The following is a 15,572-nucleotide window of genomic DNA, read 5'->3' as shown; positions in this document are numbered from 1 at the left end:
ATGCTCGAGAATATACTCCGGTGTCCTGTTATATTTTAGATAGTAAGGAGCAGACGGCTGAGTTTATTAAACTTCACTGAAACAACCTGCATATTTCATTAAAATGTAATAAACTATCATCTTGTCTTTATTTTTAGTTAGTTTTATTGTTTATTTTATTTTCACTTACTGAATATGGGACAGACTTGACTGGGGGAAAGAAGGGGAGAAAGAAAGAGGGAAAGAGAAACAGCTGAGAAGAGGGACGGGGGAGAAGGGCAAAAACCAAAAACCAACAGAATGAGCAGAAAAAGGAAAAAAAAAGAAGAAAAAAAGAGAAAAAAAAAATGCATATATCAATCACCTGGGTCACCTGCTGAGAAAGGAAAAAAAAAAAAAAAACAAGCAGAAGAGAACAAGAGTAATAGAATAAACAACATCACAATGATATATGGGAATATGACAGTAAATACTAAATATTAAACATTATTGTGCAGCACATAAGATCAACAGAACACAGTGTGCTTTGAGGTAGGAGCCAAAAAGGGTGTAGTTTGTGGGTGTGATCACCCGTGTGTACACCTGTGAGCATGGACGCGCTTGTTTTTTTGTTTTTTAAAAGGTTCCTTCATGTAATGATCTGCTAGAGGGTGTGGGGGGGCCACAGCCCCGTCCTCCAGGGCATGAAGCAGGTATGGAGGAGATCAAAACTCCAGACATCCAGAGGCCCCCAGAACACAAGAGTGCAAGGAAGACCAACAGAGGGGCAGCCGCGCCACTGTCCCAGAAAGAGCTGAGGAGAGTCCCAGATGAGGGCTCACTCAGCAGCCGCGGAGCAGAAGCCAGGGGGAGTTGCAGTGACGCGCCCGTGAGCTCCGCTGGCAGCCAGCCGTGCCTGAGTGACCGAGCCCCAGGCCGAGAGGCCGGGGGCACCCCACCTCCGAAGTGGCCCGAGCAAGCCCCAGGCTCCAGGCCCCGATAAGCGGCCGCCAAGGAGTGAGCCGGTGTGTACCTGGACGCCCATCCCCGGACACAAAGAACCACCAACGCACCGATGTCTGAGGGAGTCCGCCACTGGCAGGGGAAGTGGTGGTAGGGGGAGATAGGCCTCCATACCTTGGAGGGCCTAAGATGTCCCCAGAGAGGTGGCGTCTGACACCCAACCTGACATATAGACACAGACATACAGGCACACACATATACAAACATCCATTCCCACCCTCATGCTCTCATATACACTTACTCCACACTCAACCAACGCGGAGACAGACATAAAGAGACGCTGTACACACGATCACACTCCCCAAGCGTACTCTAAGCCCCGGGTCTAGGTACCCTTGCCCCTGGAGGGGGGGAACTGCACCCAAACCCAGGTGGTGTTACCCTTTTCCCTGCGGTGGGGGGAGGCAGACCGCCCCGACTCCGCAGCAGCAGGGAGGCCCCACACTCCAGACCGCAGTCGGACGGCCAACTCCTCCTCCTAGCCCCCCCGCTCCAGCAGGTCGCAGAGAATGGGGGTGAGAGAAGACTCCAAACCTCCCTCCACCCGCTCATTGTAGTGTTGATGCATGCGTGTTCTAAGGTGCATTTAAAACCCAGGAGGGCATGGAGCTACCTGCCGGAGAGCAGCAGGTAAGCGCATGGTCCCTCCTGCTGGCCCTCAATGTCTACGTGTATTTAACATTGAGAGGTGGGCAACGACGCCAGGGGTGGGGTGTACACCCTGATGGTACTTTGGATTCCGTGTATCGTGCCCACCCCCAAGATCCTATATGTATGTGTAATGAGAGTGTGAGTAATGTGAATGTCTAAGTTGTGGGATAAAATTGAGGCAGAGGCAGCCAGAAGGGGACCGGGGGGGGTGGCCTCCTCTGCACCCTGGTGACATACCCCTACTCCAAGGTCCTGCATGTGTGGGTGGTTGTGGTGGAGCGGGAAGAGGGAGGCAGCTGGAGATGGGGAGGGAAGGAAGGGAGGGGCAAGTGACCCCTCCCTGGGGCCACCTCCCCCGCTGACCCCAGTAGGCACCCCCATACTCCGCAACCCACCAGGGAAAGGGGGCCCAGGCCCATCCAGACCGGGGCCCAGCGCAGCAGCGCCTCCCGGCCCCACAGAGCCCAGGACAGTCCACCCAACCCCACCACAGAGAAAACTGCACCCACCCCACCATCCACTCATCTTCCAGACTACATGGGACAATAAACACCCAGGCTGAGATCTTCCTCCACCTCTCCTGTATCTCCCCCTCCTGCAGAGAGAGCCCCTGAGGAGAGGAAAGCTCCTGCAAGATGTGACAATCTTCCCCACCAGTTGAAGATCCCCCCCAGGTGGCTCGATGCACCGGCGGCACCCTGCTCCAGGGCTGGGCCCCCATGCACCCACCCGCCCACAACCCCGGCAACACACCAACCAGGACCCAAGCCCCCGAGGCCCGGCCCGGGCCCCAGCCCAGAGACGGAGCGCCCCCAGAACCTCACGCCCATCCCGGACCCACCCAGGGGCAGCCAGGCTACCAGGTCAGTAACCCACGTCCGTCAGCACAGACCCTCCCCTAGTCCCGCTGCACGCAGCCGCAAGGAAACAGTCACCTGAGAGCCAACAGAGCCCCTAACCGGACATGACCGCTACCCCGGGTTGAGCCCCCCAAGGAAGATGCCTCCGGGGAACCCCCCGACGCCCTAAGCCTGTCCCTACCCCCACACCAATCACAACAGTGAAGGCGGGACCAAACTATGACCCCCCACCCCCACTAGGTGATGGAGCTGATCAAAGGAGCCCAGAGCAATTGATCTGATGTGGTGGCAGAGGCTGTATCAAGACTAATGTAATCTAATAGATAATTTCTATATTGGTTAGAATTAAGATTATTTTTATTTTTCCAGTTCATGAGGACTGTTTTCTTGGCTATGCATAGGGCAGTGAAAACCATATGGGCGATATTCTTTTCTGAAGTGACATTATCTAAGCTGCCCAACAAACACACTAAGGGGGAAGTTGGAATGTTACATTTCAGACACTTCGATAAGTCTTCACATATCTCGCGCCAAAACTTCTGAACTGGTGGACAGAACCAAAGAGCGTGGATATAATTGTCCGGTGAATTGGTTTGGCAGTGTGAGCAGTTGTTGGTAGACGTAAAGCCCATCTTGAACATCCGATGACCTGTATAGTGCACTCTATGTAATATTTTGTATTGAATTAATTGAAGACTGGGATTTCTAATTAGATGAAAGGTTTTTAAGCAAATCTGAGACCAGAAGTTTAGGTCTAAGTTAACTGATAAATCCGCTTCCCATTTTGCAATAGGAAGTGATATTGATTCATCTGTTTTAGAAAGCATTCTGTATATTTTGGATAGTAATTTGGGGGTTTTAAGAGTAAGAAATTGAACCACACTTGGTGGTGTTTGTAGTTCAACTTGACCCGGTTTAAATTTCTTTTTTACTATGGATTTAATTTGTTGATATTCTAAAAATCTTTTCTTGTTGATCCCATATTGTGTAACTAGTCTGTCAAATGAAATAAATTCTGTTCCTTCTAGTATATGTTCTAAATATTTGATTCCTTTACCACTCCAATCTGAGAAGTTTATCATATTATTGTTTTGTAATATGTCAGGGTTGTTCCAGATAGGTGTACGTTTGCATGGGATTAATGAAGACGCTGTCAATTTTAGAAACTCCCACCATGCTGTCAGAGAAGAGCTGATGTTGATGCTTTTAAAGCATTCATGTCGTTGGATGTTTGAGCTGATAAATGGTAGGTCTGAGATCTCTAGATTATTGCAAAGTGCTTGTTCTACATCTAGCCAAGGTTCATCTAAGAGGGTATGTTTTAGCCATCCTGAGATAAACTGAAGCCTGTTGGCTAAGAAGTAGTGCTGAAAGTTAGGCAGTTCTAGTCCTCCTTTATCCTTGGTCTTTTGTAGTGTTTTTAAGCTTATACATGGGGGTTTATTTTTCCAAAGGAATTTGGACATACATGAATCTAGAGATCTGAACCAATCTTGTGGCAGGTTTAGTTGGGATCATTGAGAATAAATAATTTATTTTTGGTAAGACCATCATTTTTATAGCGGCAACCCTTCCCATGAGTGATATGGGTAGACATTTCCATCTAGCCAGATCATCTTCTACCTTCTTTAAAAGTGGGATATGGTTTAATTTAGTTAGATCTGCAAGCTTGGGAGAAACATTAATACCTAAATATTTTATATTTCCCGATTGCAGTGGTGTAGAAGAGGAATTATGGAGGGAGCAATTAATCGGTAGAACTGTAGATTTTGACCAGTTAATTGAGTAATCTGATATTCTTGCAAAAGAGTTTATCAATTCAATCACCCCAGAGATATTGGTTTGTGAATTTTGGAGAAAGAGTAACACATCATCCGCATAAAGGCTGATTTTATGTTCCACGTTCTTGCATTTTATGCCCTTAATTACTGAATTCTGTCTAATTGCTGCTACTAGTGGTTCAATAAAAATTGCAAACAGTGAAGGGGAGAGTGGGCATCCCTGCCTGGTGCCCCTCAAGAGACAGAAGCTGGAGGATGTCTGGTCATTTGTTCTAACACAAGCTGTTGGGGAATTATATAATATTTTTAACCAGTTTATGAAAGAGGATCCAAAACCAAATTTGTGTAAAGTTGCAAATAGAAATTTCCAGTTAACTCTGTCGAATGCTTTTTCTGCGTCTAAAGAGAATATTGTCGTTTCTAGGTTTTTACTGTATGAGTAGTCTATCAAATTAAGTAATCTACGTGTATTTGTTGATGAGTGCCTACCTTTTATGAAACCAGTTTGGTCAGGATGAATTAAGAGGGGGGTTATTTTCTCCAGTCTCTTTGAGAGAGTTTTGCAGATTATTTTAAGGTCTACGTTTATAAGGGATATTGGCCGATAGCTTGAGGGATATACAGGGTCTTTGCCTGGTTTTAGCAGGAGATTAATGTTTGCAGAATTCATATTTGATGGAAGTCTGCCCTTTTCTTTAATTTCCAACAACGTTCTGTAGAAAACTGGTGCTAGAATCGACCAGAATTCTTTGTAGAATTCTGCAGGAAAGCCGTCTGGACCTGGAGCCTTATTATTGGGCATACTTATCAGAGCTTCCTGGAGTTCACCTGGTGTCAGTGGTGAATCCAGTGCCATTGCTTGAGTGTCCAATAATTTTGGAAGAGTTATGTTGTCCAAAAACTGATCAATTTCTTTTTTAGATGGGTTTATTTGTGGTGAATACAACGTTTTATAGAAATCCCTGAAAATGTTGTTTATTTGTATCAGATCATATATTGTGTTCCCAGATTAATCTTGAACAGCACATATAGTTGTTTTTTCTTTATTTATTTTTAGCTGGTTTGCTAGAAATTGACCGGATTTATTACCATGTTCATAATTTTGTAGGCGTAGTCTTTGTACTAAGAATTTTTGTTTTTTTTATCAATTATCTCATTTAATTCTAGTTTTGTTTTGCGTATTTTGTTCAATGTTTCCTGATCTTGGTGGGACGCGTAGGCTTCTTCTAGTGATTTGATGTTTTTTTTCTAATTCCTGAATATTTTTGTTTTCTTTTTTCTTTTTATGTGATGAGAAAGAAATTATTTTACCTCTCATCACAGCTTTCCCTGCTTCCCATAGAACAGAAGCTGATGTTTCGGGAGTGTCATTATAGTCCAAATATGAAGTCCACTCTTTTTTAAAATATTTAATAAAGTCTTCATCTTTAAGTAGTGATATATTAAATCTCCAGTTTTTTCTTGGCGTAGTATTATTCTTGTGCATTAGTGTTAAAGATACAGGACCATGATCGCTGACCGCTATAGGGTGAATCTCAGTGTCTGAAATGTCGTTCAGCAGTGAGCTGCTGACCAAAAAATAATCCAGACGAGAGTAGGAGTGATGGACATGTGAGAAAAAAGTATATTCCTTACTGGTGGGGTGAAGGGAGCGCCATGCATCGCAAAGACCAAAGTCGCTCATATACTGTTTGATTATATTTGTGGACTGCCAATTACGCTGAGTTCCCGCTGTATTGAGCCTATCCATGTCTTCATTTAGTCCAAGGTTGAGGTCGCCTCCAAGAACAAGTGTGCCATCTAAGTGTTCAGAGAGTGCACTGAAAAAACCGTGAAAGAATGAGGGATCATCAACATGAGGGACCATATACACTTGCAATACATAGCTTTTTATCAAGTATAGATAGTTTAATGATTAAGAATCTGCCCTCTGGATCTATAACTGTATCGAATACTGTGAAATTAATATTTTTATGTATTAAAATTGCTACTCCCCTTTGTCTAGAATTATAACAAGCTGAGAACACATTAGGAAACTCAGGTGTTTTAAGTTCATTCGAACCTCTAAGAGGTCTGTGGGTCTCTTGTAAAAGGACAACATCTGCCTGTAGTTTTTTGAGTTGGTTAAATATTTTTAACCTCTTTACTCTGGAGCCAGCTCCATTTATATTCCATGTAATGAACCTCAGTGTACCCATAGATGTTTGTGTATAACTAGGGATGTATGCTGTGTGCGTCGCTTAGCCAGGTGGAGAGAATACGTCACTTGTTCATAAATAAAGAGAAGGAGAGAGAGAAAAAATGTGTGGCGAGATGCTCCCTTAGTCTGACTTTGTGTATGCATAGTTACTAATATGAGTAGGCTTGGCTTAAGTGTGTGTATCCTAAACGACTGTGTGCGCTGTCTGACTGATGGAAATGTGCTGCCGTTGAGCGCATGGTGCGTATGTGTCGAAATAAAGGATGTTTGTGGATGAGTGTCGAAGCAGGTGATCGAGGCAGTGAAAGGAATAAAGAAAGAAACCAAGGACAGGGGTGAGCAGCATAAAACCAAGAGGGGGGAAAAGAGAGGGGAAAAAAAAACGAGAAGGAAAAAACAAACAAAACGTAAACATTCCAATTAAATCACTGACGGAGAGTGACGGTGTTAATTCTGCTATGAAATCACACTTTAAGATGCGATTTGATGCTGGTAAGTTAAACAGATGTTAATGCAAGTTAGTGTGAGTGGATAGGGAAAGGGTGCAGCTGATTCTTATCTGGTGTGAGGTTAATACAGCCACGGAGTGATGTTGGGGTCGCGGTGGAGCTGTCTGTCCACGTACAGCCGGTCCACAGCGATGACAGCGCGGGAGCCCTTCTGGATGAAGCCGCGTCGGATTGGGAAGAGGACCCTGCGTCGTTCCAAGATCTCTTTGGGGAACTGGTCGTTCACGCTGAAGTCCGTTCCTTTTAATTCCCTGCCGCGGCTTTTCACATGTTGCTTTTGTTTGAAGTGGCCGAATTTGGCCACAATAGGACGTGGTCTCCCGGCCGTAGCCCGAATGGGGCCAAGGCGATGTACCCGATCGAAGACGATGTTCTTCACAGTGTCCTCCGGCAGCTTCAGGTGGGTTTTGATGAAGCTTTTTACCGTGGTCTCCGCGTCCTCTCCAGCGGCTTCTGGAATACCAGAAAATACCAGATTATCACGCATGCTACGAGCTTGTAGATCGATAACTGTTTCTTTTATTTTTTTATTTTCTCTATTGAGCTGGGTAACATTATCTGTGAGACATTTCACCGACTCCCTTAGCGTGGCATTTTCAGCAGCAAGCGTTTCCACCTGCTGCTGGCTGTACTCCAGGGATTCTCGCAAGCATTTAAATTCTCGGTGAAGAATCTCCACCAAGGACAGCCTTGCGTCGAAACTGGACAATCGCTTGTCGATTGACTCCAATATGTCGGCAATATCTTTGCCGGCTGGCGATTTTGAGCCAGGGGAATCTGCCGGGCGTTGTCTTTTCGACGACGGCGTCTCAGGTTTGGCCGGGGAAGCTGCACACTGGGTCTTCTTCATCACGAGATCCTGAAAGCACTGATCAATATAATCTTGGAGAGTCTCTAAACTCTCCTCGTTGTTCTCCAGGGTGTTGGAGATTATTTAGACAAATAGTGTTAGTTATAAGACAATTGATAAGTGTATTTGGTAATACTGAAGCTTAAATGAATTTGTTCAAATCTAAACTACCATTTGCTTTAATTTTCCGCCAAAATCTCCCCGGTCTGACGTCAGTTACAACATGAGTCGCTTACCTTGTCCGTCACTTACCTCCTCACTGAGTCCGAGGTCCTCTCTTTCTTCTTTAAACAGTAACTTCGACAGTCTTAACTTCATAATAAAGAAGTAGGCAGTCTTTCAGTGTCTTAAATACAGTTACATTTACAGGTCAGCCCCAGAATCACACTTTTTCAAATACCGACACAGGCTACACGCACGCACGCATGCACGTCTGGTTTGCTATCCTTGTGGGGACATCCCATTGACATAATGCTTTCCCTACCTGCTTAGCCTAACCCTAACATCAAAAATGAATGCCTAACCCTTACCCTAAACCTAACAATAACCTAATTGTAACCCTGACACGAAGACCTGGATTTTGGTCCCCATGAGGGCTGTTGGTCCCCACCAGTATTGTAAACACACGCACGCACGCACGCACGCACGCACGCACGCACACACACACACACACACACACACACACACACACAATTTGTGGGCTGGATTTCACAGTGGCTGTGCTTACTTACTGTAGGGTGTAAAGATCCTGTAAATCTGTGGGTCAGGTCATACTTCAATTTGTATTTTAGAACACGGGAAGAAGATATTTACTCTACGCATCCTCACTTTGTGATCAGTTCTACCAGTTTGTTATGAATTTCCATTTCACTCTGAATAATTGTTAAGCATCTTTCATCAGACTAGCATGCTTATAACCAAGCTCTCAGCTGTACATCGCTACATAACATAAGCGCATGGCTAATGAATAGATTACATCGATGTCACGCTAAAACAGGACTGGGTTATGAGATTACAGACACTACAGACACTTGAATCATGAGTATTGACTAATAGGTCTTGGTTTCTGAATTGTTATATCTAAATCATCCTGGTAGTGTAGTTCACTTCCCATGATACTGCACCACTTCAGGAACCTTTCTGTAGTTAAACATGAGCAAAGTGCAGATTGTCATGTTGATAAACAAATTTTCAGCCCTACAAATATACAAACTATGCCGGTCTGACTTTTTTCCTCTATCAAAAACCTCAATTCAGTGTTTATTCACGTTTCAGATGATGTTTAGACAAAACAAGGCTAATCTATAATATCTCAAAGTCTCTCTTGGTGTTTATTACACAATGACTCCTGGAGAAAAAGTACATTTTTGTGCATTGTATGGATTTTCTATCTTGCAGGAGAGGAAGAGTCCAACGGGACACCCACAACGATGACAAAGAAGAAGAAACGTGTGCGTTTCGGAGGTCCCCTCTCTCCTGAGTTTTTCGATAAGAACCTGCCTCCGAGCACCCCGTTACAAAAGGGAGGCACACCGGCCCGACCACAAACTCCCGGTGGGAGCTTACAGCTTCGTTCAGTGCTGAAGACACCGCAGAGTGAATCCAAGACACCGGAATGTCGGCCCGACTTCAGCAGCCCGACTGCGTTTGGTGCTTCTCCTACACTCACAATGCCTTGCAAGTCCAGAATGCACTCTGAGGGAGACGAAGAGGAGGGAAAGGTAGATGAGATTAAACTGTGTTGCCAGTATGATGATTACACTTTACATGTAATAAAATCTTAGTTACAAAACATTAACATTTTCCAATGACATCAGCTACAAACAGGCTTTCCACAAGATAATTTGTTCGTCTGTTTGTAACCGCCCTGTTATCTATTATTGTTACATCCTGTGAGGACGTGGGAGTGTGTGGGCGTGGTGTTGTCCTCTCCTCCTCCTTCTTTCTTGTCCCTCCCCTTGTCTCTCTCTCTACCCCACCTGCTGCTCATCTGCCCTCGTTTACCACCAATTACCCTCCAGAGGTGATATAAGCTGGAGGAGAGCAGTGTGGGTGTGAGTGAGTGAGTGAGTGACCCACCGACCCACCCACCGTGCGTGGCTTGTTGCGAGTAACTCAACTGGGCAGTGGTTTTGCTTAAGTGACGGCGGCCTCCATTACTTGGTTTGGCCTGCCTGGTTATTGCTAATAGCAGCGTTGCTGTCTTTTTCTGTTGAAGCCTTATAGTTGTTTTCTTAGTTGAAGCGATCACCATCTCTTTGGGTTGGACTGTCTGATTTATCATTAAAGCAGCGTTGCTGTCTCTTTCTGTTGTTACTGCTTATATGATTATTGGGTTAATTAATTATAATAGATTTATTTTGTGTTAAACACCTCTGCCTGGTGTCATTTTCATTTCAACCCGGATCCAACTGTTATTGTCCCCCACCCTCTTCGCCTTGCTTTCATGTGGGGGCGTAACAATTATTGTCTGCTACCTGCTGCTGTTAGCTGTTGTCTGTTCTCTGCAAGGCTCAGGATATGACCCACGATCTGGTCTTGATTATAAATATTAGTCATCAGTAAATAATACTGCTTTTCTATTTTCTGGTCCTAGATTGTTTTCCCTTCGGTGGAGGAGATTGGCTCTGCTGTGGCGAGTGATACAGGTTGATTACAGTTTATTGACCCTGAGAGAGATGGCTTATTGTCTCCAGTGGAATGCAATTCAGCTCTGATACGATAACAGCTTTCTTTCATTTGTTTCATTTTCAGAATGGGCGTGGGATGCCCAGCCATTGAATTTAAACAGTGCCTTCTACGAGGAGTCTCTCTCTCAGCTTCTGACAGGTAAACAGCTGTCATAGCTTTTTCTCTTTTAATTGTAACTTAGCTTCCTGTCCTCATCGATCTACTTCTGTAACCTCTATTTCTCCAGCAAATCTGAGTACACCAGCGTAAAAGACTTGTTGTGTGGAGCTGAATCACGTCAGGATTTTTATTTTGACATCATATTAAGAAATTAAGCCGCCTTCTGCCTCTCTAATTATAAAAGAAAGATTAAAACAATCAGAGAAGTCAGAATGAGAGGCATCCTTAAACCTCCTCCTGTTGGTTTAAAAGCTGCACAGTTCCTTTTGTCAGTTGGACTGTATTAATTTGTGTGAATCATTTTTCCACGCTAATCAGCTGAGTTGTTATAATCAGTTATTGCTAAAATCTCAAACAGAAGTCTTTTCAGCTGTAATACTGTAGGTTTTCCCCCAGAGTCTGACACCAACCCCAGCACAACCTCCCAGATGGTTGACCAGTGTGAGCCTGACTCCCTGCCAGAGAAGGAGAAGCAACCAGACGCTGGAGTTGGAGGTCCAACTGCAGCCCGATCCAGCAACAGAAGGAAAAAGGTCTGCCACATTTAAGATTTCTTTTTTCTTCAAATTCTAGGATACATCTCTGTGAGCTCATGGGAATGTTAAACAAAATACTCTACCAAAATAATTTATTACCGTCCTCTAGAGAATTTTATTCTGTGCAATTTTCTCTTGCAGTCAGCACCAAAACAAGGACTTGGAAGCGAACCTCAAGCTTGCTCCAGCAGCCGAAAGAGGAAGGTATGCTGTTCCCATAAACTGCATGATTCACTTGTACAAATGTCCATTTAGAAGCAAAGATGGCCTTTTTTTTTTTCTTAATCATTTGGAGGTCATAACATGTTCCAATCTAATCTACTGTTTAATTCTGCTGGATGTGAGCTTAATCACATTTAAGGACTTGTAGTGTGTGTGTGTGTGTGTGTGAGTGTGTGTGTGAGAGAGAGTCTATATAATATATCCTGGGGTAAACTTTTCTGTTCCCCCAGCTGCCAGAAGAGAGTGAACCTGTGAAGAGGTCGGCACGGTCTGCTGCCAAGTTGGCCTCTGGGAAGATGAAGGTGAGTTGGATGAGTGTGCTTGTTTGATTTCTCCTTCCATCACTTCACTGAGGGCTTTGCAGAATTGTCTTTTTACAAGCTGTCATGTAGATGATGGCTACACAATCTGACTATGACTTAAGGTCATAGTGAGTATGTATTCATGTTAATATGGCCCATATAGAGCTGCAAATAGCACATCTGTGATATCATGTATAGTGGTAATGCTGATCCTTATTCATAAAGTTGTGCATGAGTGGAGAGTCAACACTGCTGTCACAGATAATTACACAAAGAAGTTTGATGAGACAAAGTGAGATTGTTTGTGCTTTATATCGTAGTGGTGAGGTGTATATTGTGGCACAGAACCAGAGGAGACTATGTTACGGTTTGATCTGACTATGCAAATTTCCACACCATGAAGGTACTTTAATAATGGGTTCTACAAGGACCTGTTATAGCATATTGTTAGGTTTGGATTTTAAAGCTGGCAGCAAAGCAACTTACACGGGGTGAAATGTTTCTGCTGATTAATAGAAGTGGAATACCATGAAACCATATGGATCCATTTATGTAGTATTCGGCTACACACAGTGAAGGGTTTTGCTTATGCAGCCCACACGGACATACATGTACAGTGTATACTGGTGGGAATGACACTCCATAGGTCAAATCTGGATTGGTTGAAAGGTTTGCACGAACAACACTTTTTATGTTATGCCATCCTCCAGTTACCTCGGGAGTGGGATGTTAGAATTCCAAGTTGGTGTGTACCAATAGGAAAATTGGAAAAGCATGAAAAAAAGGATTTGTTTTGCTTTGGCAAAGTAGAGGAATTCATCTATATCAAGCAATACAGCATAATACTTAATGTAAGAACACCGCTGAGGACATTCATGGATAGACTCTTATCCATGAATCCAAGATACTGCCGCCCTTTTGGATCGTTAACTCTGGGTTTTTGGGATTGTTCCGACTTCCAGATCAGGACATTCAAATTGGGGCAGCGTTCCAGATGAAAATTCTGTCTAGGACCTTTGTGTGAGATGTCATCCTAATCCTGTATTGTTAGCATCGGTAAACTGATAAGCTTTTATCACTTTTTCAGCATCCGGGTTCCTTAACTGTTACATTAAGATTAATGTTATTGGGTTTATATTCTTATTTCACTATTGTACTGAGAACCTACTGAACCATGACCTCGCATCTGAGATAGGGCTGGGTGATATATCGATATATTTTTATACAAGATAAGATGTGACAATATCCTTAATATCGATATAGTATATGTTACGTTATAATCATACTTGTGGAGCCGCAAGTTTGCCTCTCTTTTGTCCACTTTTGTTTCTACGCAACATTACTCCGCCTCGCCTCTCTCCTTCACTGAACACAACTCCTCCTCCCCCATCACTTCACCTGCAGGCAGCGACAAAATGGACACGGCAAATCTCTGTTAACGAGTTACTGCGCATCGCCCCGTGTGTGAGGCTGGACGGTGTTAACGAGCTAACGACCTAACCACTCTGGGCTGCACGGCCTAAAATCCTTTCATTTTCTCAAAAGTTGACAGCGCGCCTTATGTATGAATTTTGGTTGTGCTTGATGACCGCGAACCGATTTTAGTACGACTTTGGTAAGCTACGGAGCTGCACCGCTTGATGGATTGTCGGAGCATTACGGCTACCGAGGAGCCTCGCGGAGTGATACGTACTGTGCTTCAACGTAATATTACCGTATTGTGTGTACAAGGACCATAAATGGCACCTGTTCAGAGTCATGGTTACGAAGCGGATTTCAAACTCCAGGCTGTCAGTCACGCAGTAGAAGTTGGGAACAGAGCAGCTGTGAAATCTGTCTCTTTGTTATTATGCTCAGCGTCTTTGTTTACATTTTGACTGCACAATTGTGAGCTTTTTGTCATGCACAAAAACAACATTGTTTTAGTTTATTTATGGAGCATAATTTATTTTTGAGTAATTTTTTTCATGTACATCTATGCTGTATGTTAATAAAGGTGCCTGTGTGACATCTGGGAAACAGCTTTAACTAAGAACTCTCTTTTTGTTCTTACTTTATGGCTTAAAAAAAAATATCGAGATATATATCTTATATCGCCATCCAGCTAAAAATGATAGAGATATGAATTTTGGGTCATATCGCCCAGCCCTAATCTGAGATATGTATCAAGCGTGACTTTTGTGTACTGTTGGGGATAGACCAGATGAATAGACGGATCACAACCTTTTTAGTCTTTCAATCATAGAAAAATTTGGAGATGATCTGTGTTTTTGTTGTCAAGAGTTCCTGTTTTAAAACAAACAAAAAAACAACACAATAGTTGATCCATCCAGTTTTTAATCCACTCAACTGTAAAACGATGGTGAGTGTACTGTCGTCACCCTGCCGGGCGGGCAGGCAGCATAGACACGCAAATTTGTTAATGCGATAACTTAAGAATGAGGCAACATAGAAGTTTCACATTTGGGACAGGTTTGATTCCTGGTAACCTCAAGGTTAGAGCTTTCTGAAAATCATGTGAATGCGATAACTGAAATGAGGCAACATACAATTTTGAAATTGGTACTATTGACTAGTTTCACACTTAGCTCATCTACTAGGAGGCTGAGGGGTAACACTGCCAGCCACCAGTAATTTCTGGCATGTCTGTACACAGCAGACCCAAACTAATTTCCACGATTATTAAATACCTACCTCATTAAACAGCTCACAAACATATACATCACTACCTTTTTCTTTTCTTCTTTTTTTTTTAATTCAAGGAAATGTGATGGTATTTACAACATCCATGTATTCACAGTGAGTAGGGTAGGAAGTCACAATAGGGCAGAAGGAAAAGGAAACAAAGCACAGAATAAGATAAAACATTGACAAAACCACTGTAATCATGTGTTTGCCGACTGGGCACGTACTGCAGTTGACTATGTGGAAGCATTTGTGTGACAGTGATTTATTTTTAAACATACATGCTCTTACTAGACTTTTTTCCCCAACACACTATGATCACCTAACATCCACATGTCACTTTTCTATTTTCTTTTTCCCTATTCTTCCCATTTTCAGTACTTTAGTTGAATGTGCATTACATTTTCATGTGTCAACACTTGACTAGTGCAAAGCATAAAAAAGGTAGGATAAGTGAAATGGGTTTGGCCCAGGGCAGGTCAAGCACACAGGGTCCTGATAGCTGTCTAGACTGAAGCTCACATTACTGCAGTCCACTTACTGAGTGTGCAGTGCCCAGCTCATGTCCACGGGATCCATCATTTCCACACTTCCTTTTCATCGTCTGTGTAACGGGTCTAGTATTCTGGCAGCATCATGTCAGATCGGATGCTTGAAGTAAAATATCTGTGTTTGGTACAAATCCTTTGGAAACTCTGAAAAACCCTTTAAACCAGCCGGTGGAACTAAAATGAGGACAGATTAAGCAACTCAATGTCTTCTTTCTCACCTCGCATGTTTTCAGAAACATATCCCAAAGAAAGTTGGCAAACAAGCCGTCATGTTGTTTTCAGTTTGAAAGCCCACGTGAGGCGTTCGCCCAGTCAGATGCAGCCCAGTGTTTACACGGTTATGAGAGAGAGAGAGCTGCTGTCGAACACTGAATGGCTGCAAAGTGTCCAGTCCTGGGAAGCAGGGAGAACCCTCACAGGCAAAATAAAAAATTTCCCCCTTAGACACAAACTATATCTGTACTTTTTAGGTTTGTTTTTTCTTCATAGATTAATGCTCCCAGTCAGGACTGTATTTAAAGCTCTGTGTTCAGATCTGTCAAACAGCTTCTTCAGTTACACTCTCAGGCTGTGCGATATGATGAAATATATCGG

General features: G+C 43.5%; 1 protein-coding gene across 2 annotated transcripts in view; it reads left to right on the top strand.

Annotated features, from left to right (window-relative positions):
* The window catches only part of cdca2 (cell division cycle associated 2), a 39,042-nt gene that overhangs the window by 17,842 nt on the left and 5,628 nt on the right, over positions 1–15,572 (top strand). For both annotated transcript variants that reach the window (XM_040050135.1, XM_040050136.1), the window contains exons 7-12: positions 9,231–9,553; positions 10,429–10,480; positions 10,587–10,661; positions 11,079–11,215; positions 11,360–11,422; positions 11,671–11,742. In XM_040050135.1, coding sequence (XP_039906069.1) covers positions 9,231–9,553; positions 10,429–10,480; positions 10,587–10,661; positions 11,079–11,215; positions 11,360–11,422; positions 11,671–11,742 — 722 coding nt within the window. The remainder of the gene's footprint in view (positions 1–9,230; positions 9,554–10,428; positions 10,481–10,586; positions 10,662–11,078; positions 11,216–11,359; positions 11,423–11,670; positions 11,743–15,572) is intronic.

The sequence above is a fragment of the Simochromis diagramma genome, unplaced genomic scaffold, assembly GCF_900408965.1.
Source record: "Simochromis diagramma unplaced genomic scaffold, fSimDia1.1 OVJJ01000159.1, whole genome shotgun sequence".
In the NCBI taxonomy this organism is placed as follows: domain Eukaryota; kingdom Metazoa; phylum Chordata; class Actinopteri; order Cichliformes; family Cichlidae; genus Simochromis; species Simochromis diagramma.
Note: the sequence above shows the minus strand (reverse complement) of the source record. Positions and strands in the feature narration are given on the sequence as shown.